We start from the raw sequence: 26,629 nt of genomic DNA, 5'->3' as shown, positions 1-26,629 counted from the left end.
CTGATGTTCTCAGCTGGACTTGTAAATATTTATGGAAAAGTAAATTAATGAAGATTATTAAGGCATAAAAGGAAGCTAAATTTATTATCCTTTATATTAATTTAAGTTGTAAGGGGTATCAAGTACCAGTCACAGTGTGGCAAATTTCAAAGAAATTCAGAATATTCTGAGTATTGCTGCCAGCAACTCAATTTACAGCAGGAAAATAAACAGTGCCAAAACATGGCCACAGGCAAGAAAACCTCATTGCCTATCACTGATGGATTCTCAGATCACTTGCTGGCCTGACTTTGATCCAGACTAATGCCTGTCCAAAACAATGCCTGGGCACAGATCAAGAATTGGAATGATCTTTTCTGTTAGGCAACTATAATCCAGTTATCCTGTTCTAAAAACTACATTTAAGTTTAAAGGCATGACTGGATTTCCTCAGGTTTAGGTACCAGTTACTTTCACTTCTTACCTGCCATAACACAAACACTTTGCCTTGTTGATGTAGCTTTTAAGAGAAAAGCATTAGTAAAGGCAAAAAGAAAAAGCAAAGAAACAACATATTTTTTAAATTAAGAGTAATTATGATCTTTTAGCATCTCTGAATACAAACAAGGACAGCTCTAATGATTGAAGGGAAATTGCTTTATAATATAAAAATAAAACATGGAGCTATACTAATTTTCCTTGGTATTGCCAAGTCTCAGAGTCACTTTCAACTCTAGGTACCTTTGAAGATGTTTCTTTGTTTGGTGTAACCTGCCCCTTGTATATGACAATTCAATGGTATGTCTAATTTTCCTGTTCTGTTATGTCAGCTAGGACAAATAGCTCTGAGAAAAAATATGCCTGGTGCTTACACTTCAAACCAATTTTCTTGTCAATATTTTCTGTAACAGTTCTGTATTTGCAAAATCCAGAAAAGTACTTCTTGAGCATTTTTATTCTCAATAAAAAATTGGAAATCTTTGGATTTGTGCATAAGTAGTTGAACCAGCCATGAGTAAAATCAGAAGAAGCCCTGTTACCTCCTGCAATACATATAATGCTTTCTGGCTGGAAAAAGGACAGGTAGGGATTCATGGCTGCAAAATATCCATTCACCTAGAATTGTTCTTGAAGGTGGTGGACTACAAAGAACTAAAAATATCAGAAAAATAAGAACCACAACAATTGAAATATTTAACATTTTTATTTTACATTCCATCAGGCTTTAAAAAGTGGAAAAATAGCAATTAAAGATATTTTAACAGTTTTTCCCAACATTGCTATACTTTCTGTTATTAGAAGAAAATATTTTACCTAACTACGAAATTTTATACCACATAAAAATATAGCTCTAAGATATCACAAATCATTTTGGTTAAGTTCTGAACAAAAAAATGCTGATATATATATATATATATATATATGTTATTTGACTTAGTTATATTTAGCTATTTGGGAAATAATTTCTCCATTGTCAACTGTGGTTAGTTTCCTTCCTGATCATTGTCTGTATTACCAGGAATGAAATCAGTGTACAACAGCTAGACTACGTACCACGTACAGTTATTGCACTCAGATGTATATGCAGCCTCATCAGTTTCCTTTAAGAATTTACAGGACTCTTCTAGTATTGACATCATAATATAGACAAACCCTGGCTTCATGGAGCAGAAACTGATTAACTAGATTTTTTTATGGAATCTTAATCCTCATGCTACTGAAATAAAATAATTTTTGAACCATAAATGCATGCATGAAATAAAGATTAGTGTTTAAGTTAAAAAATAGCGTTAGCGTCACATCCTCATTCTTTGTCTGAGGAGATATAAATTTTACTTAAATTACTCTTTTGTTGGTATTTTAAGCCACAAGATGGCAGCAATGATATAACCTCCTCATCCAACTGCCCACTACCATTTCTTTTACTCTTTAAATCATCTCTTGTGTTTATAGAGCAAATATGACAGAAAGAGAAACTACATTTTCTTTGACAAAATTAATTTCCATGCTTAGTTAATAAATATTTTTAAATAATACTTTTTTCTTTTCCTTTTTTTATTTTTAATTTTACATATCCCAATTCGTATATCTGCTGGCTTCACATGAAAATACAGTGAAGCACTATGTCCGTGACACAAGTCCTTTGCCCATTTGTCTAATAACATTTCCTTCCCAAGTTGGGAAACAAAATAATGTCTGGATACATAAGCCTGCCCTTCCTGGAACATGACCATATGGTGAGGAGGTGCAATGCTTACCTATAGCTGTTGAAAAGGTCCATGCAGGTGCCATTGTTTCTACAAGGCTCTGAATTGCATTCATTTGATTCCTTTTCACAAAATCTTCCCTCCCATCCAGGCAAGCAATCGCACCGGTATCTCTGTAATACATTTAGTAAAAGAAACAATCTGTTACTCTTCGTATTTTAATGCAACTGCTAAAGTATTATTACTAGTTGTTGGAAGACATTAACAGACAGCAAAACAACTTTAGGAGTTTTTTAAAACCTGAGTACATAAATGAATTGCCACCACATGATGGTGAAATGTGTAATGTACCAGCATTGTGGCATCTACAGGTGTTTAGAGACTGCAAATAACTAGGTTTTTTGTTATTGAATTTTGGAAACAGACAGACACAATTATGTTTCAAATATGATCTTCACATAAAAAGCAAAGGTGATTTATTTAATTTTCTAATACACTTAAAAATACAATAAATTAAGAATCAGAACTCTGAAGGGAGTCCAGACTGAACAGTTGAATCAGACCTTTCTGTAATGATACTCTTACACTCTCCTGACCAATTAAAAGCTTGAAATATTTTATTGGAGCAAAGATAACAAAAAAGAAAGGAAAATAACAATTTAAAGTCACACTCCATATGATTGTCCTGGCGTGTGCAACAGCTCCACTGATACCAGTACTTCAAATGAAGTTATTTATATGTATATCATATCTGGTCAAATCAATTTTTGCACCAACCAACTTATACATAGTATATTTGTGATTTATATTTTCTCAAGTTGCATTCTGCTTGTTTTGCGCTAACGCTGATGAACATTGCTGCTATGTTTGCTTGGGACTCACCCATGATTTCTATGACATGGATGTTCTAAATTCACTGAGAAAAAACTGTAAAAGTCAGGAAATACAATGGAAGAGTATCTTTGTGAGTTAAGATAGGGCATGGAATATGGGCAGATAACACCAAGTTTTGTGGGCATGTTGGTCTGCTGAAGGATAAGAAAGGCTTTTCAGAGGGATCTGGACAGGTTGGATTGATGGGCCAAGACCAGTTGTGTGAGGTTCAACAAAGCCAAGTGTTGGTTCCTGCCCTTGGGCCCAGGCAGTGCCTCGGGCTGGGGTAAGAGTGACAGGAAAGCTGCCCTATGGAAAAGGGCCTGGGGGTGGGGGTGGTTGACAGCAGCTGAACATGACCAGTGTGTGCCCAGGTGGCCAAGAAGGCTGGTGGCATCCTGGTCTGTATCAGCAATAAAGTGGCCAGCAGGGCCAGGGCAGGGATTGTCACTCTGTACTCGGCACCGGTGAGGCCGCACCTGGAGTGCTGTATCCAGATCTGGGCCTCTCACTACATGAAGGATATTGAGGGGCTAGACTGATTCCAGAGAGGGACAACAAAGCTGGAAGGGTCTGGAAAATGAGTCCCAGAGGGAATGGATGAAGGAACAGGGGTTGTTTGGTCTGCAGGAAAAGAGGCTAAGGGGAGACCTTATGCATCTCTACTACCACCTGAAAGGAGGTTGTAGCAAGATGGGGATCAGTCTCTTCTCTGTGGTAAGAAGTGACAAAACAAGAAGAAACAGCTTGAAGTTGCACCAGGGAGGTTTAGGTTATATACTAGGAAAAATTTATTCACCGAAAGAGTAGTCAAGCTTTGGAAAAGAGTGCTTTGGGAGGTGGTTGAGTTACCATCTTGTAAGTGTTCAAAAAACACGTGGATGTGGCACCTGGGGCCATGGTTTGGTGGTGAACATGGCGGTGCTACACTGAGAGTTGGACTTGGTGATCTTAGAGTTTTTCCAATATTAATAACTTTATGATAGGAGGCAGAAAGATTTTGTTCTTTTAAAATATAATATGGAGAGATGAACTTTGAAAGAAAATATTTTGCTGTGAATTTTGCAAAAGAAAGAAAAAAACCATACATTTGAGACAAATTACATTACTAGTCCACAAATTGGTGTTTCCTATTACATATTGACCCTGAGATTAGCTCAGTTGTTTACAGCATGGTGCTAATAACACCAAGGTTCTATTCCCTTATGGGCTTTTAGCTTTGGAGTTGGATTTGATGATCCTTGTATGCCCCTTTCAACCCAGAATATTCTGTGATCTGTGATAATAGCCACATCCAAATATCTCAGTTCTCTGCATATTTATCTGCGTCAAATGGGAAAAAATTGGCACTACTAATACATATCCATGAGTAACTATCAAACACTTCTTAAAAACTGTTTTATTGTCAGGTTAGGTTTTCACTAAGAATGTGAGATAACAACTTGTTTCCAAAAAACTCTTCAAGAAATGGATTACAAAATGAGAAGTGAAAGGAGGCTTGCCAACAGTTTTGTTTAGAAAGCAGCAGTATTTTTTCTAGCCCCACTAAAATTATCTGTCAATCAAATGCTGAAATTCTGTTCTTTGCAGATGTTTCATTACATGGGGATTGTCACATCAAGCACAAAACCTCACTCACATTTATGTATATCAGGCATTTATGCAGAAAAGCTAAAAATTCTTACACAATATTTCATCTCTGAATAGTTTTGCAGTAGTTGAAAGTGCAATGTTACAGTAAACAATATGTAAGCAGATAAAAAGTGTTTTTACAGGTACAAGTCTTTACAGAGAAGGACCTGAAAGATCCAGTGGACACCAAGTTGGACGAGAGTCAGCAGTATGCCCTGGTGGCCAAAAAGAACAAGAGCATCCTGGGCTGCTTTGGGAGGAATGCTGTCAGCAGGCTGAGAGAGGTGATCCTTCCCTCTACTCAGTCCGGGGCAGGCCACATCTTAAGTGCTGTGTCAATTGTGGGCTGCCCAGCACAAGAGAGATATGGAGCTACTGCAAAGAGTCCAGCCAGTAACATTACTAAGAGATTGATAGATCTCTCAGATGAGAAAAGGCTGAGAGAGCTGGGATGGCACTTAGGGCACAGCTCACACCACCAACATAAAATGACAAGAAGCTGCATAGAAAAAAGCATGTGGGGGATCAAGCAAGAGACTGAAGGAATAGGATTTGATACCTCTTTTTCTGTTGTTCCCCTTTATTTGCTGTAACTATGTATTAATATCCATTGGAGACAGGTCAAAATAAATGGCACCTTTCAGTTCCTGCAAGTTGTCTTTTGTTTGTCCTCTAAAGAACACAATACATGCAACAATAACACTATAGTTATTCCTTGTACATAGCTCTCCCTTGTACAATATGTAGCACAGTATGCTTAAGAAGAGTGGATTTTACCAGCTAGGGTAAAAAATTTCTGATCCCTTGCACACATATCCAGAACCACATATGCACATGAGCATGTCTTAATGCAATTTACATTGTGTGCTGTAAGAAGGTGTCATTTAAGAGCAACTGCATATTTCCCCTTCCCAAAACTGTAAATGAAGAATTAATCCTTTCCTTAAGCCCTAGTCAATGTTACTTCACTAGGAAATGGCAGCTGAACATCTGGTAAACAGAAACTGCAATGAAAAATGTTCATTACACAAAACAAAGATCTAAATTATGAACAAGTCAAGCCTGTCCTGTGTTGATATTTTTATCATACAGATATATACTCCAGATATGTTTTCCATGTCTAGAGAATAAAACTGAATTAATTTAATTTTTAAAGATACCTATGGAGTTGGAGAATTTTTGGGGGGGATTTTAAAGTCTTTAATTCACAGAAAAAACAAAAAATACTTCACCTGGAGACAGAAACACCCAAAAAGAAACATAGAAACATCCATTTTTTCTGTATTCCAAATTCTTCTGCCAGACCATTTCTTGGGGTGCAACCTTTTATCCATTAAGGCCAAACAAATGAACCTATTGTATGACTACTTATCATTGCACACAATTGGAGATGTACTCCAAACTCTATAGAAAACTCATCACCAAACTCTTGTCTGTTGGAATCAGGGCTTTTTTTCCTACAGAAAACCTTCATAACACTTCATTTTGTTAGTGCTAACAGCAGTTCATTTAACCTTGTGAAATAAATGTGAACATAAAAATGTAAGCATCTGTGAAATCATATTTGCAATTGCTCTAAACCATATTGAGATCCTAACCATATTTATGCAGCCTTTTTTAATTTAAGGGTCTTTTCTGAGTTGCTACTTTAGGGCTTTACTTTTAAGTTATTATTAATTTAACTATTTGCATAATCATACAAAACTACTGACAAAATTAGATTGCTATTTGTCATCATGACATTGTTTTCATTGTACAAGTTTATTTGTATTTATATCCTAAATATGCAAACTTGTTTAAAAACAAAATAAAACAGAGAAAAAGAAAACCAGGATATCTGTTCATCTTCATTTGGTTTAACACTTACTTTTATTTTTACTATAGAAATCTGAGGTAAAACAAGATCTATGCCAAGTGAAGTCCCAGCAAATACACTACTTTGCTGTCTTCTGATAATGAATTATTTACCTTTTCTTCACAGGTTGTGGGAAGAGTGAATGTATTAACCGTGCTGCTCCACAAATTAGGGAAATTAGACTTCTGACACAAAGAAAATCTGCAATTAGCTCTGTTGTTGCTGCTCTAGAAGATATACATGGCTAGCTCTAATATTAGTTAATAATGCTGTAATAATCAGATTGCTTAACTCACAGCAAAGAAACACCTCTGGGGCTGAGTGTCATGAGGTTTGCTATATGGTTATTAATACTGATGTTAATTGGAAGAACGACTATAATAAGTGATGCTAAAGAATAAGGTGGAAAAAAGTGTGAAACATGGATTCAGAAGTAATGAAAAATTACAATTAAAAATATAATTTCTAAACATTAATACAAGTGATTGGTTCTGATAAGACTACTATTTAAAAATCACCAAAATTTTTTACTGAATCTAATTATTAGAATCACTAACTGATGCATTTTTATCTATTACTTTATTAGAAAATAATACTTTATTTTACTCTAGCTATGTAAGTTACAAAGCCTATGGGGTGTTTTGTATTAAGCACTTAATATTGTGAAATAGCAGGGTAAATAACTTAAGTACTAGCTATCAACAGAAGTTGAGGTAGCATTAGGTAATGCTAGGTATTTTTAAAGACTTCTAAATTCTCTATTTTTATTTATATATCTTTTCCTATACAGTTATATCATAAAGATGCTGACCAGTATATTTATTTGTTCTTCCAAACCACTTATATCTTTTGTAACCTAAGTTACTGTAAATTAGATATCATCTGATATAAAGGATAAACTGGGTTTTCTTTAATTCAAATTTCAAGCAAGGCTTACGGGAGAAACAAAGAACGTTTTCAATTTGTTCATCTCTCTAAGATTTTAAATAATGAATAAGTTAAATTACCAAGAAAGCATATTTAAAACAGCTGGTACAAATAAAACTAGGTAAGTTGTAATGAGTTTTTGCTTTACATTATAATAATTATTTTTATATTAAAAACATTTAATAAGTTTATGCCAAAAAAGGAGGATTTTAATTTTATTTGAATAGCACATCATTAGAAAAGAGAATCTTGCATTTTAATTCAGTACAGCCTCTGGCTTAAAATATGGCTGTCATCTAGACATGCTGTGTATTTATAACTCTAAATGAACTCTACTGTAATTTGTAACCACAAAGAAAATTATCTTAAATGGGAAGACTTGTTATTTGCACTGCAGGTCTCTATATACAACCATTTCATAGAATGGTGCTTTGGTAAAAAACCCATAATTATTGCTGCATTTGATACTGATAATTTTAAAATGGCACTTTATATAAATGTATATTTTCGTGAAAGTTTCGCTCTCTCCAAATTTAATCACAGCTAATGCTGGTAACTGGCTTCTCTTAAAATTATTTTAGATTTCATGTTACATTTAACACGCAAATAAATTCTGGCCTATACATTTAAAATTTAATCAATTATTTCCATCACTGCTCAAACAAGACAGACAGTTCTCAAAGTCCAGCTTAAATCTTGTTGGGGTTGGTTTTTTGTGTGTAGATTCACCCATAACATGCTGAGGCATGCAAACACGCAACATGGCTTTTACTAATATTGACACAGATATTCCATTTAAGTATAGACAATGTTAAACATTATGTATGTATTATTTTTGGAGGAAAAAAAAGGAAAAAATATTCAATAACAAATCCAAATATCTGTGAATTTATGCTTTTTAGTAAATTCAAAATGTTATTTTATGAAATGCTACAAGAAATATGGACATAGAAGACCATAAAAAGTATTTAAGAACAGTCATTAATAAAAACAAGTGTTACAGTCAAAGTGTTTTAGAAGCTTTTGATATTAATAAGGAAAGATTTTTCTAAGGAAAGATGAAGGATTTTATGGAAAAAATAAGATTTGGTACTGGTCCAATCCATCAATAATTTTATGTCAACAAACCAACGTCAGTTGGAGACCTAATTAATAATAGGTGATAAGTCTTTTTTTGTCTTTGCTTCCTGACTGCTGCCATTTATTCTGTGTATACCTTTCTTCTGTTTCTCTCCTGGAGAGCTTACTAGGAAATGTGCCAATCAAATCATCATCAACATGACAGGTGCTGAACAGTGCAGGAAAACTAATGGAAAGCAACAGCTTTAGGTTGTTTGTGCAAAATGAACCAAATAACTAATCCAGCTAGAGACAGACCTTTGAGTATCAGCCTTGGGTTGGTGTATCTGGGTTGATGTTTGGCTCCGTTGTTCAATGACTAGAGAAAGGTCATGAACACATTCCTGTTAAACCAAAGTACTGACAGGAACTTGACCCCCCTAAAAGCTTGTCCAAAGCTTTCAGTTTGCTATTAGATCTCAGGTAACAGGAGAGCTGTGGGAATTAACTGTGATATTCCAAAGGAATAGTCCAAGTACTGACCAATAGAAATAACATCTTGCTTTTGAATTACAAACCTGGTGCTGCAGCTGGTAACTTTTTAAATAAAGTAAGAAAATGAAGAAGATCAACTACTGGTTTCCATAAAACAAAGCTATCTCCTCCCTTAACATAACAGCTCATTCAAATTCAGATCTTAAGTGTGCAATCATTATGGCATCAGTAGACTTCAGTCACCACAAAGTGCCAATTTTTGCCAACCTCTGGCTCAAAAGTAGGGGAAAGTTGGAGAAACAGAGTGCTCCAAAAATACTTCAAACTAAATATCCTTAGAAGCACCCAGAGATTCAAAATATTATATGATGTCAAGTCTCCTCTTTTGAACTTTCACTCATCCCTACTTTAAATTTATAGAACATTTCATTATAATGCATTACAGGAAAGTAATTTGGAAGAATGAGAACGTGTATCCCACTCACCTGAATTTGCAACTCTTGTGGCTTGGCTGTGCTTGTTTTCAGAGATATGCCATCAATCTTTACTTTTTAAATTAGAGCAATAAGCACAGAAGTTTAAAATATACTGAAAACTTTCCCATGTATTTACCTCGTACATCTAGACATTTGCTGATGCCCAGATAATGTACATGCCTTGGTGAGAAAGTTCAGCATCTTTTCTATCAAGAGTTTTGCCATTCTGAGCCCAGTGTCACAGCTCCTGGAAGGACACTGTGTACCTGGAACCAGACAGGCTGGGTTTCCCAAAACAGAAATTCCAGTGTCCCCAGATTCTGAGGCACTAGACACAGCCCATTTTCTAGAATTTACTCCAAGACCAAATGGAAAAATAGTGTTTCAGATGTTTGATACATGTTCTCTGTATTGGAAACTAAATCTCAGCACTCTTTGTTCCTACACTAAAAACTTGGATCAGTCTGTTTATCAGGGTTACCTACTGATAGCTGCACCCACAAAGGAAAAATTCATAGCAGCTTCTGATTGCAAGGGAATTTCTGTTATGCTTATGATCTCAGAATGGCTTGTTGCAAGAATCAATACTTTCTGGGAAAAGCACAAATTGTGTCCAACAGTCTAATTTAGTTGTTGCATAACATGATTTAGAAATAAGTCACCAAAAGTCAAGTACAAGCACTCTTTTGAAATCCAAATTATTTAATTGAAAAATCAATGCGAGTCTACTTTTGAGGCTTTTTCTTAAAACTATACTTCACTTAAAAATTTAGAAATAGGTTGTCAGACAAGAAGTAAAAGAGATGCATTTTATTTTCTCAAGGGTTGCCACCATTTTAGACATGTATTTTCCTACAAGGAAAAGAGAGGGAGAGAGAAACGGGAACTGCAAAAATAAAAACAGACTGGATAAAATGAGGGATGAGAGCATTGCCAGCCCTCCTCATTTTTCTAAAACTGTACCAGTCTCAGGTTTTCCCTCTCTGCTTTAGAATGTCTTTGTACTTTGTCTTGAAAATCAGAACATGATTTTAAGAGCACCAGCTCAAGATTTTATTGTGTCTCTCCTTTTCCTGAAAATTACAGGTTAATTATAGATTTTTCAGCATACTAAAGGACTGTTAAGAAGACATTTCCATTTTGAAACATTTGTACAGATAGGAGAATAGGGAATAGTATTCTTACAATGAAATCCTTACTTAATACTTCACAATTCAAATGTTAAGAGGTGTTTTCTCCTCTTTCTCTATTTTCTTAATACAGAGTTAAAATTAATTTTAGTATTATTTTGGATGAGGCAATAAAATATCAATCATTTGTGCAGCAAGTGGTCTATACTGTGAGCGTAGGGAAATAATACTTTAGGAAATTATTACTTTGGATTTTATGGTTCAATCTGTATTTGGTATGGTAGAGGTTAACCACTCTTTACCTGTTAGCTCATATTTCATGTGGGAGAAAAAAAGGCTTTTCTCTCTGATAGCAGGAAATTTAAAGACTTTCATTCTAATCTTGTAAGGCTGTAAAAATATTTAATCTTAGCTATAACTTTTTCTGTCTCATTTCCACTCCCTGGGAGAGCTTGATCTTATTAAGGGCAATCTTTTGCAATTTACATTTTTCTGGCCTTCCTGGAGTTTCCCTCTTATTACTTTAATGAAGTTCTATTTCTGGATATTGAAGGTGCTTGCCTACAAGATTTCAGGAAGCTCACACTTTTTAATGGTATTGCAAACACTGCACCCACTAGCCCTATTTATTAAATCTATTACAATTTATGATGGTGGTGCAAAGTCAGAGCTTTTCTTCATGCTTTGGATTTCAGTAGCATACTGATGGGATCAGCAACTCATCAATAAGCCACACAAAAAGATAATTTGTGACTGACATTTTCATACAAATGTGATATATAATTTTTCTTTTCGTATTGGTGTGATTGCAATTTTGTCATTATTAGACCACTGACCCTCTCTTTCTTTTTCTCTCTTCTCTCTTCTCTCTTTCTCCCTCCTTCTCTGCACCCCTAAAGATGTAGCATGTTCTTCTACTCATGGAATTCTACCCAGGTCCTGGCAGGAACTGGATGAAGGGTAGGATTTGTGCAGCCATTGCAGCTAAGGGGATGATTCTGAAGGGTATTATAAGCCAACAGGATTAAAAAAAAACCCCAAAAACAAAACAAAACAAAGAAAACTGAAAAACAAACCCCAAATCTGAAGTGCGAACCTAATGGAAATGTGAGGAGACAGTAGTAGATCCTGGAGGGATAAACTGAATCAGAGAGATTTAAATTGGGGAAAGCACTAGAAAAATAGGAAAGGCAAGACAGATAGGAAATTGAAGATTCAGAGCAGCAAGAGCATGAAGGGACGTAAGCTCTCACTAAGCAATCTTTTTTAGCATTTCTAGATCTTTATCAAATCTGATTTTGATCATCTTCTGTTAATGGGTTAAAGTAAGAATTGAGGAATGCTATGGATAAATGTGTTTCCTGCAGGCTGAAATAAAAAGACTGCAAGAGCACTGTGAGAACTGGATCACCACAGGGTATTTTCTACTGGCCATCTCAGGCATATAAATATATGACCGTGGTTTGTCAAGACTTATATGCAAGATCCCTACTCTTCTTTTGTCATCTACAGTATAATTTCCTTTTTTTTTTTTTTTTTTTTTGTCCTGAGGTACAACAATTCTATGTGAAATAATATTATAAAGCTAATATCTGAAGAATCAAAACACATACATGCATTTAGATATTAGAGAGTATCCAAAGGAGGGCAAGGAAGATGGTGAAGGACCTTGAGGAAAAGCCTCAGGAGGTGTATCTGAGGTCACTTGGTTTGTTCAGCCTGGAGAAGAGGGGACTGAAGGGAGACATCATCACAGTTGCAACTTCTTCATGAGGGGAAGAGAAGGAGCAGGCACTGATCTCTTCTCTGTGGTGACAGTGACAGGACCTGAGGGAATGGCCTGAGGTTGTGTCAGGGAAAGTCTGGGCTGGACATTAGAAAAAGACTCTTTTCCCAGAGAGTGGGGAGGCTGGAACTGGCTCCCCAGGGAAGCACAGACAGCACTGAGACTGACAGAGCTGAAGAAGTGTTTGGACAATGCTCTTGAGCACAGGGTGTGACTCTTTGGGACAGTGCTCTGCAGTGCCAGGAGCTGGACTTGATGGTCCTTGTGGAGCCCTTTCAACTCAGCATGTTCTTTGATTCTGTGACTTACACCTCCATGTGGTTTAATAAAGAAGGAAATCAATTCTCTCAGTGCAGTCTCAAATAAAAGTTATCCAAAGAATACTTTGCCAATAAATGTTATTCTCACAAATTACTTATTTTTCAGGATAAACATTTTTCACCATTTGCAAACATAATAACCCATGCCAGTGTCCTCTTTTTACAAAACTTTAGTATAAAGTGCTTGCTGAAACTCATTCCACTTGTTTGTAACTATATGGTTTCAAAATAATGTTTTGAAATGATGCCTTAAGTTTTAGCTTCTATATTTTTCAGATTCTGTGCTGCTTTAGTGTGTAGTTCTGAGCTTCATATAAAGGGATGGTAAGCTCGGTGAAGAGTCACAGAGTACGGAGACAAAATAATTCCTTCTATAGCTGGGGACCAAGGACAACCAATCCAAATTTCAGATCCAGGAGCATAAAAAATGGTGGATTAAAGAGAGATAAACAAGAGGGTTGGTACTTCATGGGCTAAAGCTATACTTGAACAATTAATTCAAATATGCTAATAGACCAGGATATAAAAAGGTGAGACCTCGTGACCCATCTTCCATTTTGTGACCATTTTGGGTTCATTGTGGGTGTAGCCCTGGCTGGGCTCTTGTGCTGCACAAAGTGTATCCATTAAGGCCTTTTAATAAATATCTTCTTTATTTTCTAATTCCATCTAGCCTCTGTTCTAGGTCAGCCTTCACAAGGCATCAGTTTCTGGTGGGAAATCAGGCATCAGAATCAGAGAAAGAATGAGACAGAAGGGATCTTTCTGCATGTACAGCATAAATTTTCTTAAAATGTTTTAGTAAAAATATTAAGATACAAAAAAGCAAATATTTACGATCTTCTAAATAAATAGCATTTAAAATTCTTTTTACTTTTTATATATCTCACTAAATTATACGTTCAACTATTTCACTTTGACCATAAGCCCAGAAGAATGTAAAACCTTTAAGTTGAAGCGACAGCAAAAAATTTAATTTTTGATATTAAATCAATACTATTCTGGGTGTAGGTATTTTTTTAATTTTTTTTTTTTCTTAACTATAACTGAAAACTTAAGTATAGTATTTTTTAAAATGTAATATCAAGGTTAACTTAGTGGGAAAAAATTGAACCAGTTTCTTAGAATCAGTTGATTTACAAAGGAAGTGCATGGTAATATAATTGTTAAAATATAAATGTAAATAAGTAGTTTATCTCTGATTAAATGGTTGGTTCTGAAAAGTGTATGAAAATATAGGAAGTATTACTGCTTTAAAACACTGAACATTAGAAGTTATTTTAAAAATAAAAATTATTTCAAGCATTGTCCCTGCTCTTTTTTCACTCACATAATATGTGCATGATGGAAAGATAATACAGCTGAAGAAAACACAGCAGAGCTCTCTAAAATTCTGTACATCTAGAAATCATGAGGTGATTGATAAGAAGTGCACCAGAACATCTTGCTGTTTTGGTATTTCATTAAGCATGCATACTCTGAACAGGAATAAAGAATATTTGTTTACTAATATATATGGGAAAAAACAGTACAAGCACTCTTCTGGATTAGCTGCCACAAATGTACTCAATAATAGATGAAGAAGGAGGTTTCAATTTTCTAAGACAAACAGCATGGTGCTTATTGAGAATACAAACCCTTAATTCATGATGAATAGTCCATCTAAAACATGAAGATGAGAAGCCAACTGGGACTTTTACGTAAAAAGAAAGAAAATGTTTGGAATGACCATTCCATTAGAAAGAAATTTCAGCATAATAAAAAGGACTTAAGTAATGAAGCTGGTGAAGGGTCTGAAGAAAAATTCTCATGAGGACTGGTTGTTTATACTGCAGACATAAAGGCTCAGGGGGACCTTATCACCCCCTGGCACTACCTGATAACACAGTTAACAATGTGGAATGGGTGTCTTCTCCAAAGCTACATGTGACAGGAAATGAGGAAATGACCTCAGGTTGTGCCGGGGAAGATTTTGATGGGATTTTAGAGGAAAAAATATCATGGAAAATGTTATCAAGCAGGGGAATAGGCTGTCCAGGGAGTAGCTGCGTCACCATCTCTGGAGGCACTCAAAAGTTGTGTAGATGGGGCGCTGAGGGACATGGTCTAGTAGAGGACTTGGCCCAGCTGGATTAACAGTTGGACTTGAACTTGGAGGTTTCTACTGTAGCTGATTCTATGACTCTAACCATGGCCTAGACCCATTCCCAAAATACAATTTCGCAGCTATAACCACGTAAGCATTGCTATGACATTTACATTTCTGGAGAATGATGTTTCCTTAGTGTCTTAGTTTGGATGAGATAGTTAATTTTCTTCCTAGTAACTGTACAGTGCTGTGTTTTGGATTCAGGATGAGAATAACATGGATGGCATTTTAGTTGTCGCTGAGCAGAGCTGACCTTAAGTCAAGAACTTTTAAGCTTCTCATGCTCTCCTGCTACTGAGTAGGTGGGGGGCACAAGGCTGTAAGAGGACACAGCTGACCCTGATTGACCAAAGGGCAGCTATGATGCCTTGCACAACACACAAAAATGGTGAAAAACTGGCCAAGTTTTGGGTAATAGTGCAGGCCACAGGGCATCAGGTTGTTGGTGCTGAGCAATTGGTTTCATTTGCAACACTTCTCTTCCTTGGATTTAACATCCCTTTCTCTCTTAATGATTTAACTTCAATCATTAAACTTTTCTCAGCCCCCAAGTTTTCATTGTTTTAGCCCTCGAATTCTCTCCCCTGCCCCACCAAGATGTGGAGTCAGCAAGCAGCTCTCTGGTGCTGAATTACTGTCTGGGGTTAAACCTTGACATAGAAATTAAATCTGAAGTGCATTTTTCTCTCAGCTACATGTTAGAGACAAAAACAGATAACAAAGACATTCTGATATACCCTTGCTAAATAAAGGCTGTGTTCGATGTGTTGTGCTTATCTGACAGTTTAGAAACTGAAGGAAATTTTGGGGTTGAGAATCAACAGCATCATAAGAAAAAATTTATACATATGACAGTAGCAATGAAATAATTGGGGCAATTAAAAAAATAAAAATTTAGACAACTATTGCAAGGAGGACATATATTCAGTAAAGACAGGGGAGAAAATCCTAAGACTGTAAAATCTGGATTTTCTTAGCATCCATGACATTCAATACAATTTAACTGGATCAAAACTGGTATTATATCAAACAACTATTGTGTATTAATTACCCAGTTTTAAAATCAATTCCTGAATATTTATTTCCTGATATGCATTTATCTGAGCTTTTTTTTGTCTAAACCCAAATTGAGTCTAAATTTCTATCATGCTAAGTAGGCGGGAGTGGAGATGGAGACTGCAGAAACTCCACCTAAACTGGTGGGGTCTTGGTACACCTCTTGACCCATTCTTCTAATGCTGAAAGCCATGATTAGTATTACAATTTCTCCCCAGTATTTTCTTTTCTTTTTTTTTTTTTTCAAAGGGATGTTTTTATTGCTAAAAAATCACACTAAAAACTTGAAAAACTTGCTTCTTTTGCACAGTTCCTTTCTCTCCCTTTGGTCAGTTACAATTCAGCATTGCATAGAACAAACCTAAGATTCTTTTAATCTCTCTTAATGAAAGGCACACAGCTACTAATAGAAATAGTATAGATTTTTCTATTGACAAAGGTTTAGTGGAGAAAAACTGAGAGTCTGGAAGGTAGGAAAACAAACTGGGAATACAGCCAAAACCAACAGAAGTAATATAGAGCTGGGAACCTGGAAGCTACAGATGTACATAATGAAGGCTGAGGAGAAAGATCTGAGTTTCTACATGGCAGCAGGTTCTGTGAGAAGGTGTACTTGGCCTACTGCTCATAATTACAGTTACTAATAAAGTTGACATATTTAAAGCATGTAAAAAACACTGTCTCAATTATTGTTCATTCCTCAAGCATGAAACAAGTATCACAACCTGACTAAAAAGCATATGTCCACAGCCAGAGGAGACTGGGAATGCTGCCTAGGTAATAAAATGAAAATGCCAGACTCTTTGATATGCCTTTTGTGTCTTTCCCCTGTGGGTACACATGCAGAATGTGCATTTTTGTTCTCTATAACACTGGGACTTTTGCTTGCAGATGCTTTTCAGTTTTGGACGTATTCAGAAATCATTTAGTGACAGTCATCCCAGATGTATAACTAAGCAGCAAGTGGCAATAGAGTAAATTAGAAAGTGTATTATGTTTTTCTCTGCTGTAAAAAATACATTGTTTTTCCTAACAAAAGAAAAAAAAATCTAAACAAAAACCAAAATCCACCATCCCCCACTCCCCTGCCCCCAAATCAGCTCAATAAATGAAATTCAGTCTCTTACACTATATTTGTATTTTCAGACAAAGCTAATTTTAATTGATATTTCTGAGATGATTTTTAAAAAGACTGCATATATTTTATTAGAGTTTGAAAACAGTAAAATCAGAAATTATCTGATAATATGAATCTTACATGATAAATTTCTAACAGTTTTGTGGACTCTAAAATTGTTCTAGAAAATCTGTGAGGTGCAGATATTTGTTTCGGAGGACATTTCAGATACAGCCTACGCACTCATAAACTGAAAGAAGCCAGACCAGTTTGAAAGCTTTTGCAATCCTCCACCAGTGATCTTTGTCTTTTATCTACATTGTTTTTATATCTCAGTGATTGCATTTGGGCAAGGTTCTTGAGCACTACTCAGTACCTCAAGGAACACGTATCAATAAAAAAAATATCTTTGTATTATTCAGAATTAAGGAACTAATAACTCCTTACTAGGCTTGTATTTCATATCTCTAACTAAACTACATCAAGACAGATGTTATACTGAGATATAAGTCAAGCTTATCATGTGGTGAAGCTACCTAAAGCATCTAGGTACTCACCTCTCAGAGAAAATGGCATGGTACTTTCTATGGTACCTGTCAGTGCAGTGCTAACAACTAGCTGGTTCCTTCATGGTTCAGTTCAGTTCAATAGTATACCTCTGCCAGCTGGCAGACTGTCAGTAAGAACAGCCTAAACTGAGTTTCTGACATCTTTTAGGGCTTGGAACAATATGCAGAGTTTTTTCAAAACACAAATGCTGGTTTTCATTGAAATGGTATGGCATGCACTGTTATAGACCAGCAAGAGTTAAACTCTTTCAATCACTTGGCACATTTTGTCTGGCTGTGTTAAATGGATCACTGATTTTCCAGTGGGCACAAAACCAGACAAACATATGGACAACATTTATAGGCAATCAGTACATTTACACTTAATTTGAGTATCTCAGCTGACTAATGAGGGGCAGACTTAAAGCCAGAGATTTCCAAGCTGTTGTCCATACTGAGATCACAAACTGCTGTTTCAGAAGACTTGTCCTTTATGAATCTGTTGGCCAAAAAATTTAAAATCGACCGTGTGTTCATATGCTTCTTGTTGTCACGGTTCTAATGGTTCTGACTCATTAGTGTTTTTGTTTACCCAAGGACTAAGATTTGGACATGAATTTCTCATTAGTCCTCAAGTAAATATGCTTTGTCATACAGTGGTCTCAGTGCACACAAATCCAATCACTTTTGAAAGCAACTGAAACAATGTGCCCACCTAATGCTCTCCATAAGTCCAAAAAACAGCAAGCTTCTCCCCCCAAACAAGCACATAATTTGCAGCCAGCTCTCAATTCTCATTTTTTCACTCTGGGATTATCTATGTTGCTTGCTAATGTAGTATTACACTTAATTCAGGTAATACCCTTAATTCAGTAATATCCTTAATTCAGGTATACTATAAAATATGAGTGAAAGAGACAGAATTTTTCCTTTTTGAGTTTTGGAATCTGAAATGGGTTTGTATTTATGATGCCTTGTGCTCTGATCATCATATACTATGATTACACAGAATGTGCCCACTGTGCCTACTTCATGCTTTCAGTGAAGTACCTACATAACTAAATTTACAGATCCATTTACAGAACATTTTTTGTTTAAGTAAGAAAAGCATAGAAATGTGACCTTAAGTCACATATAATCTAATGACTAGTAACTAAAAGTCTGATCCTATCCTCACACAAGTCAATCTTAAATGTTTTCTCTCTAAGATTGTATCAAAAGCACTTGAGCTTCTTATCCTTGTATACTCATTTGCACTCAAGTCGAACAGTTGTTAAACTACTGCATTTTCTAATGGAGATATTTCAGTGCCACTTTCTGCTGACGTAATTTTCTCCACTAAAGTGATTTCAACAAGTGTGAACCACGTTTTTACCAATTCTCAATGTAAAAGGTTTCTTCAATGCAATTCTAGGACTCTATTTTTGGTTTTTTCTATAGCTGTAAACCATTCTCATAAAGGTTTATATCACTGTTGTGAAAGGTACATATTAACCTGTAGGTGTTTTGATGAGATACAGGTATCAAGTTTTTGTATTGGAAAATCATACATAAGTAGACACTGGAAGGGACCTTTGGAGATTGTCCAGTTCCCCTGTTCCATTGCCCTGTTTACAGCAGGGTCAGCTATAACAGGCTGCTCTGAACCTCATCCAGTTGAGTTTTTGATAAATCCAAGGATGGGTACCTCACTTCGAGGCAACCTATTTCAGAGTTACCTTTGTACTAAAAAATATTTTCTTTACATTTTAATGGACCCAGCATTATTTCAGTTTGTGACCTTTGCCTATTTGACTGGGGACCACTGTGAACTGAGAAAATCTGGCTCTGTCTTCTTTACTTGATGGGGTACTGCAGGGGTTAATGTATTGGCACCTCAGATGGGCACACAGTCAGACTAATTTCTCAGAAAAAAGTGTGATAGTTTTCTTCATGACTCTGTCCTCTTGCATAGAGAGAAGCAGGCCCTCTGCAGTCCTAACATGTTTATCAGAAGGTCTCTCTAAATCATTTGCACCCTTTTCTTGACAACTGATTCTGTCACTTCACTTGATTTTGGTTGACCAATCTCTTGTTGTCAAAGATACTTCTGTCCCTTTTGATCAACTCAATCCCACATCTTCCTAGCCTCAATCCTGTGGGAAAGTCCCACAGTCCTGAAAGATGAAACTCTGTTATCAATACCAGTTATGTAAGCTGCTGTTGACCAGCAGGATTTATCCACACTCTCTCAAGCACTTCCTCTCATTGTCAGGATTGTAGGGAAAAAACACTGGAGCGACCATGTCCTTTATCATGCTTCTGGAGACATGGAGTCATCTATGGTGTGTTCCAGGTCTGCTCTAGCCCTATCATTAGTACCTACATGGAAGAGCAGCAAGAGATGATAGTGCCAGAGCTGGAAAGGGCTTGTTAGTCTCACCACGGTATCCCAAATCCAAGCCCTTGGAAAGCAGCAATCCTACTTAAACAACAGGTTTGTTACACTGGCAGATGGGGACCTTCATCCCCAGTGTGGAGTCCCCCCGTACTGCCGCTTGCTGTTCTCTGTTGTGCTGCTGAATGCTTCAGGCTCAGCTGGTTTGGACACTTCTTTGGCATAACTCCCAGTCCCTCATCTGCTACAAGGACAGTGAACCTGTTCCACACACTCATTAAATAAAATACGTAATGAAATTTATAAATTCTTTTCATGTTTTGTTGCTTCTTGGTTTCACCACAGGGGGAGTTCTGATGAAATTCTCTTATATTTCCTTTCTTGGTTTGTTTTTGGGTTTAGTTGTTTGTATGCTTTTTCATTATTCCCACTACAGAAAGTCTAGCAATTCCTGAATAAAAATCGTGGCAATAATTGGCATTTCCTCAGTTAGAAAAAAAAAAAAAAAGGGAAAAAAAGGGGACAAAACATAGGTGGAATGCAAGGAATTTCTTCATTTCACCTCTGTATCTCAGTCATTCTTGTTCTTCAGACACTCAATGGTTCCACTGAGCATGTGTGAATGAGTGAAAACCAAACATGACATTCAGAATTTTTCCCAGGGAAATTGCAGTGGTATTTATACTTCAGACTACATTATAGATATTTGTTAAGAAAGCGAGTCTATATTGATGTGGTAAAGCTTTTGTTTAAAATAATCTGCTTTGCCTATAAAAAGAAACATATTTCTGTACAAATTAAGCTCAAAACCAGTACTAGATTGAAATATGAGAGATACAGTGTCTGATTAGAATAGAATTAATCTGGATAGAGATACATTTTATTGAGACATCCAGGGGATGCTGGCTGGTATTAAAGCTGTACTGAAACAAACATAGTAAAGCATTTATGCGATATATCAAGTCTTTGCCTTAGCATAAAATTTTCATGAATTATTAAAAATATTACTAGAGAACCCTAAACACGCTTTCTTTTTTTACAACAGATCCTAAAGGTAATGAAGATGCCTGACTATTTTAGAGCCTTGGCATCATGTCTCAAAGAAGAAAATGCATATGCAATTAGTGCTTCAGAAAGCTTCTAGTTAACCACTAGTTCTGATAGGTGTATGTGCAGGTGTGTCCCTACTTAGGGTTTCAATAGCCTTTGCAAAACATGTTTGAAGGCAGGACTTGAAGTAATGTGGGAGAGTAATGAGGAAATATTCAAAGTCTATCATGATTATTTTGAAAGGAAATTTTGGTAAAGAGTTTTGATTTCAGACCAACCTCATATGACATAATCTTGCATTTTCACAATTCCATAATAGACCTGCAGAAATCAATTAATAACATTGCTCACTAAATGAATGAAATGTTTTCCCAGTGCTTTCAGAGTCAATTCTCCTGTAAAAGAGTAAACTATTAGAACAATCTTAAAAATTACTTTCTCTGGGAAATATCTCAGTATATTTCAGAATTTTATTATGCAAAAAACCAGATTCTATAAAAGCATGGTATAGCTTTAAAATAATATAGCTTTTTTTTTTTTTTTTTTTCTCTGAAAGGGGTTACCTAAGCAACAGAAACAAGAGCAATTGACTCTTACAACAAGTGATTCAGTTCCTAGTAGTACAAGACCTGGTAAATTGTCACAGGTGCTCTTCAGCTCCCTCTTTTCAATTTTCATAAGCGAAAAAGGAAGGGGGTCAAATGATAACGAACAAACAAACAAATAAATAATACTGCAAGATATGGACCCTGGGCAGGGTCACCTTCCACTAGATCAGGTTGTTTCCAGGGATGGGGCATCCATAGCTTCTCTGAGCAACCTGGTCCTGTGACTCATCACACTCACAGTAAAAAAATTATAGTCTGAATCCTTGGAACAGAATACTGAAATCTAAAGGAGAACAGATAGAAGAACTCTAAGATAACTAAAAGAAATGGGATAACAAGTCTTTCTCTGGGCCATTTTTTTTTCCAAGTGCTACATAGTTTTCTCAAGCCTGAAGAGGTTAGCAGCTAAAGAGACCTAATGAAACTAGAAAATGACCTCCTAGTCTTTGCATGACAAACATTAATACATAACTTGTCAGTTGTACATGTTTTATGTGAATTATTTCACTTTTGGTTTTTTTAATACCAAAAGAAATAAGAGACTTTTCTTTATTCCTGCAGAGCTTATTTTGTTGTGAAAGAGATACCATACTGTCATTCATAACTGATAGAGTGGGAGTAAGATTCGCATTTTCTCTAGAAAAGTAAACAGGTGCAAAGCTATTTAATATACTTTAAGCAAAAGAAAACACCCTTGCTTCTATATGGAGAATTTATTTAATATTTAATTAATTCTTCCAGTTAATTATTGTGTGTTGTGTTGCAAGGACATATACGTGGGAAGCTTTCAGAGAGTGACTGAGCACTGATGGATTTCACCATTAAACTTGTTTCAGAATCATTTCCTTGTGGACCCATGCCTATGCATGACCTTCTGCTGTCTAAGTCTGCTATGTGCATGCCATTACATAATTCTCTGCCGCTAAGTTTCCTTTTTAGAATTCCCTTCCTTATGAATCAATGACATTTTGTAGTTTCAAGTCTCTCTAATACCACTGCCAGTCTTTTAATGCCTTCAAAGGTAGAAACTCTTCATTTCCCACCTCAAGCGTAACATTAGTCTCCATAGAGTGCACAAATCAAATTAGGGTTATGCTTTCCACAAGTAGGCCACAATTCTCTAGCTTCTTCCTTATGTTGAGAAGTTCTTCACTTCTTCCCCTGCTGTCACTGATTTTGTGTGTCCAGCCTCCTCACTGTGGGCAAAAATTAAAACACACCATCTGGGACTACCTTCCTGTATCTTTACCACATTGATTTGCCTTCTGTTCACAAGTCTCATTGGAAATCCAATCTTTAACTTCCTCTTAATCTCCATTTCCTCCACTCTGTGACAGTATTATTCATTCTGTAGAGTATTTAAAATTCAGTTTATGAAAAAGATAATAGAAGGCTTTCACTCCTATGGTATTTAGTGATCTCGTTGGTTGAAGTTACAAATTTTATATATATCTGCATCTTCTTTCAAAAAGATCAAATTAAAACATGTTAAAATAGTGTCATAAATAAAACAAATAAATAGAAATATGATACTTGTTTGCCAAAATAATCTTTCAATTAGATGAGTAAAGCATAAATATCATAATCACTCTATCCAGGTAATGTATAATACCACAGATCAATACCAAAGACATTATCCTAAGTCAGTAAATCAATAGTTAATTTTGTGCATTCCAATGTCTCTGACCCAACTGGACTTTTTAGAGCATAAAGGAGTACACCAAATAATGACTAAGTTTTCAGTCTTTTTACTGTTATATTCACTATAGTACAAGGCAGAGGAGTGAAGTATTTCAATAGATCTTGAAAAAACATTTTATTGACGGAATATGTAGAAACTGTTTCTTTTTTTTTTAGCTAAATGTAAACGGAAAATAAAACATTTCAGGGATAGAGAGTCAAATCTTTGGGTCAGCACAGTGAGTTGTATCAGCAGCAAAACTTTTCAGAAGAACTGCTGCAGTTGCTAGTTTTGGGTTGAACTACAGCTGCTGTATAGTTCTTCTCCAGGATGTATAATTGGCAATATGAAACTTTTTTGTCCTGCATTCACAGTTTCACCACATGGGCACTCTCAATGAGGTCAATGCATAAGTTTAAGTCACACAGAAGTCAGCTTGAATTTATTTGGCCCTGGGACAATTAAGACCTTTCATTCATTATGTACCCTGGATGCCATTCATGGTAAGTGGTCTTTTAGTTAAGTTGAGGTTTCAGACCAACTTCTGTAGCAGTGCTTATTTGCTTTGTTTAAAGCTTAGAGAATTTCCAGTCCCACAGAAATCTAGAAACTTCATTGATGCAGACCTATCTGCAGACCTTTTATTTCCTTTCAAATGTCAGATCACCTGCTCTCATCACCTAGGAAGATGATCCTCCTGAAGCACTTTGAGTGCTTCTCAATATTTTAAAATAAGTTATAGGCTTTAGAGATCATTATTATTCTTTTCTCTGTTTAGCATAAAGCACAAAAAAATCAGTTTTACAAGGAAATTAAGTATAGTGTACCAATTTAGGAAATTGTTTTAAGTTAGTCCAAAGACCTGACTAATTTCTTTTTGGGTAACTTAAGCTTTTAACAGTTAGGTACCATGTACTTTATTCCTCAATGCCAGACCTCTTTTCAAATCTTTTTCACAATTTATGCAATGAACTAACCTACTTGTTCTTGAAATTTAAACTGTCAACTTTATTTTTTTTTGCTATTAAAAAAAAATTAGTAATAATCTCTCTCCACCCTTCACGTAAGCCTTCCATGCAATCCAGAACATAAGTTCCTAAAAGACCTGAATTACATGATTTCACTTTGTTATATGTACTTTATTTTTTCTCCCTTATCAGTTTAAAAACAGAAACCAAACAAGAAAATATTTTTTCTTCCCGTTCAAATTAGCATTATTGTCCATTGTTTTATTGCAATGCTCATTTCCATTACATTAAATGTTATGGAAAGGGAAATAATTGCCTTTAAATTCAAAAGGATAGAGAGCTAATGACAAGAAGAACATGGGACTGCAATGCAAGCATTATCATATAACTATAACTTTACCTACAGTTTATTTTCTTTACTTTACTTTGTGGTAAGTACAGAGAAATAATAGCTTCCAGAAACAAAGCTCTAAAAGAAACATCTATTATAATTTTCTGCATGAGTCTCCACATACGATAAAGTGACAGGATTTGCATTATAATTTGACATACAGAACAACACAGGCAAAAATTGAATTCAGAGCTATTGTTAAGATACTATTTTCTTTTCTTTTTTTTTTAAATGCAAATATCCCAAAATAATGTATTGTGTTATATAGACTGTATACATGATCTGATCTTATATAAATCATTAGGGAAAACACATCTTTTTGTCCCCCAACAATACCTTGAATTAATTATTTTAACTTTTTAAAGAAGAATTTGCAAATTACTCTGGTGAAACTCTACCATAAGGTAGCCATTATTCAGATGCCAGCTGGGCATCAGTGATCACATGGAAGGTGTGAGCCATTGCCTTTGAATCACAGGATTTGTTTTATTATTTTTTCCTCCTCTCTCCTTTGCTTTTTAAGCTATCTCAACCCACTGTTTTTCTTCTGTTTGTGCTTTTTCTATTGTCTTCACCATCCCACAGAAAGGTCAGAGTGAGTTAGTGGCTGTGTGGTCCTTAGCTGGCAGCTGGATCAGCCCCTCACGAGCGTCATTTCTTGCGCCTGCTCTTCCTGAGGCATTGCTACGATAAAATTGTTATCTAATTTCAAGGCTCTGTATTATACCACATTTCCAACACCAAAAATGAAGGATACATATTGCAAGTGTCATTCTGACAATGGTAATTCATCCTTACCTTGAAAAAATGCATCAAAGGTATTTGAGCTGCGTGACTGTAGAATGAAGCTTCTATGAGGGTAGCTGATTAATTATTCCCAAGCCACCAGAGGGTCTAATATGACTGACAGTGGCCTGTTCTGTCATATGATAACTTGCTGGTATGTTACTCTTGGATAACTGGAATTTTCAGATGCAGTAGAAAATCCGAATCTCCTTATGCTGATGTAGTTGTGCAATTAAACTTTGTATTTCACCTATCCTGATCTCCCACCAGAGAGGGTTTAGACTGGATATTAGGCAAAATGTCTTCATTAAAATGGTGTCAAGCATTAGAACAGGCTTCCTGGGGAAGAGATTCAGTCACCAATGACTTGAGGTATTTATTTACCAGGTTTGTACATGTGGCATTCAGGGACGTGGCTGAGAGATGAACTTGGAGGTGTTAGGCTTACAGTTAGTTGAGAATCTTTTTCAAAGTAAATTATTCTGTGATTCATCCCACAGTACAGTTGTTTAATGTCACCCCCCACCTGGAGAGCTGTGGAGAGCCTGGTTCAAGCATGGCTTAAAGAAAGAGGCCGTGAAGGAATACAGCTGATGGGAAAGACAAAACTCCATTTTGTCAGTCTCAATGAAAAGATCAGCTGCAGTTAGGAATTGTACCTGTAATGTCAAGATTTGCAACACACTCTCCTACAGAATAAGACGACACATGAATGGGAGGCATAACATTTATTTTGTGAAATGCTCTCTAGCATGACTTTAAAATGGCAATATGTGTCCAGTATGAGATCTTGAAATATTAACTGCAGTCTAGTGGTAGAAAAACACACATTTACAATAGTATCCAAGGACAATAACAAAAGTGTCACAAACTGTGGTCTCCATATCAAGCGCTTGATTTTGTCCAAGGTGTTGACTAGTCCTTGAAACATGTTAAAAAAGCCCCTCCAAAATATTGTACAGTAAGAAAAATGTATGGAAATTAGAGAATTCGAGAAAATTCTTTTGAAGCAGCTAAGTTTGATTCAAGTTTAGGAAATAGTGACAATTGCTGGTTACCCTCAGGATTTGTCAGAAAAACAAAAGCAGTTTCTTTATGCAGGTACTAAGAAAAGCAAGCAAGCAAAATCAGACAACCAACCACAAAAAAAGAAAATCAA

The 26,629-nt window shown here is 35.8% G+C and overlaps 1 protein-coding gene across 1 annotated transcript in view; it reads right to left on the bottom strand.

The window, feature by feature from the left end:
• Positions 1-26,629, bottom strand: part of EYS (eyes shut homolog) — a 700,592-nt gene that overhangs the window by 441,705 nt on the left and 232,258 nt on the right. The window contains exon 22 of the mRNA XM_063152992.1: positions 2,238-2,359. Within this exon, the coding sequence (XP_063009062.1) occupies positions 2,238-2,359 (122 nt within the window). The remainder of the gene's footprint in view (positions 1-2,237; positions 2,360-26,629) is intronic.

The sequence above is a fragment of the Melospiza melodia genome, chromosome 3 (genome assembly GCF_035770615.1).
Source record: "Melospiza melodia melodia isolate bMelMel2 chromosome 3, bMelMel2.pri, whole genome shotgun sequence".
Lineage (NCBI taxonomy): Eukaryota > Metazoa > Chordata > Aves > Passeriformes > Passerellidae > Melospiza > Melospiza melodia.
The sequence above is the reverse complement of the archived record's forward strand: the minus strand, read 5'-3'. Positions and strand labels throughout refer to the sequence as shown.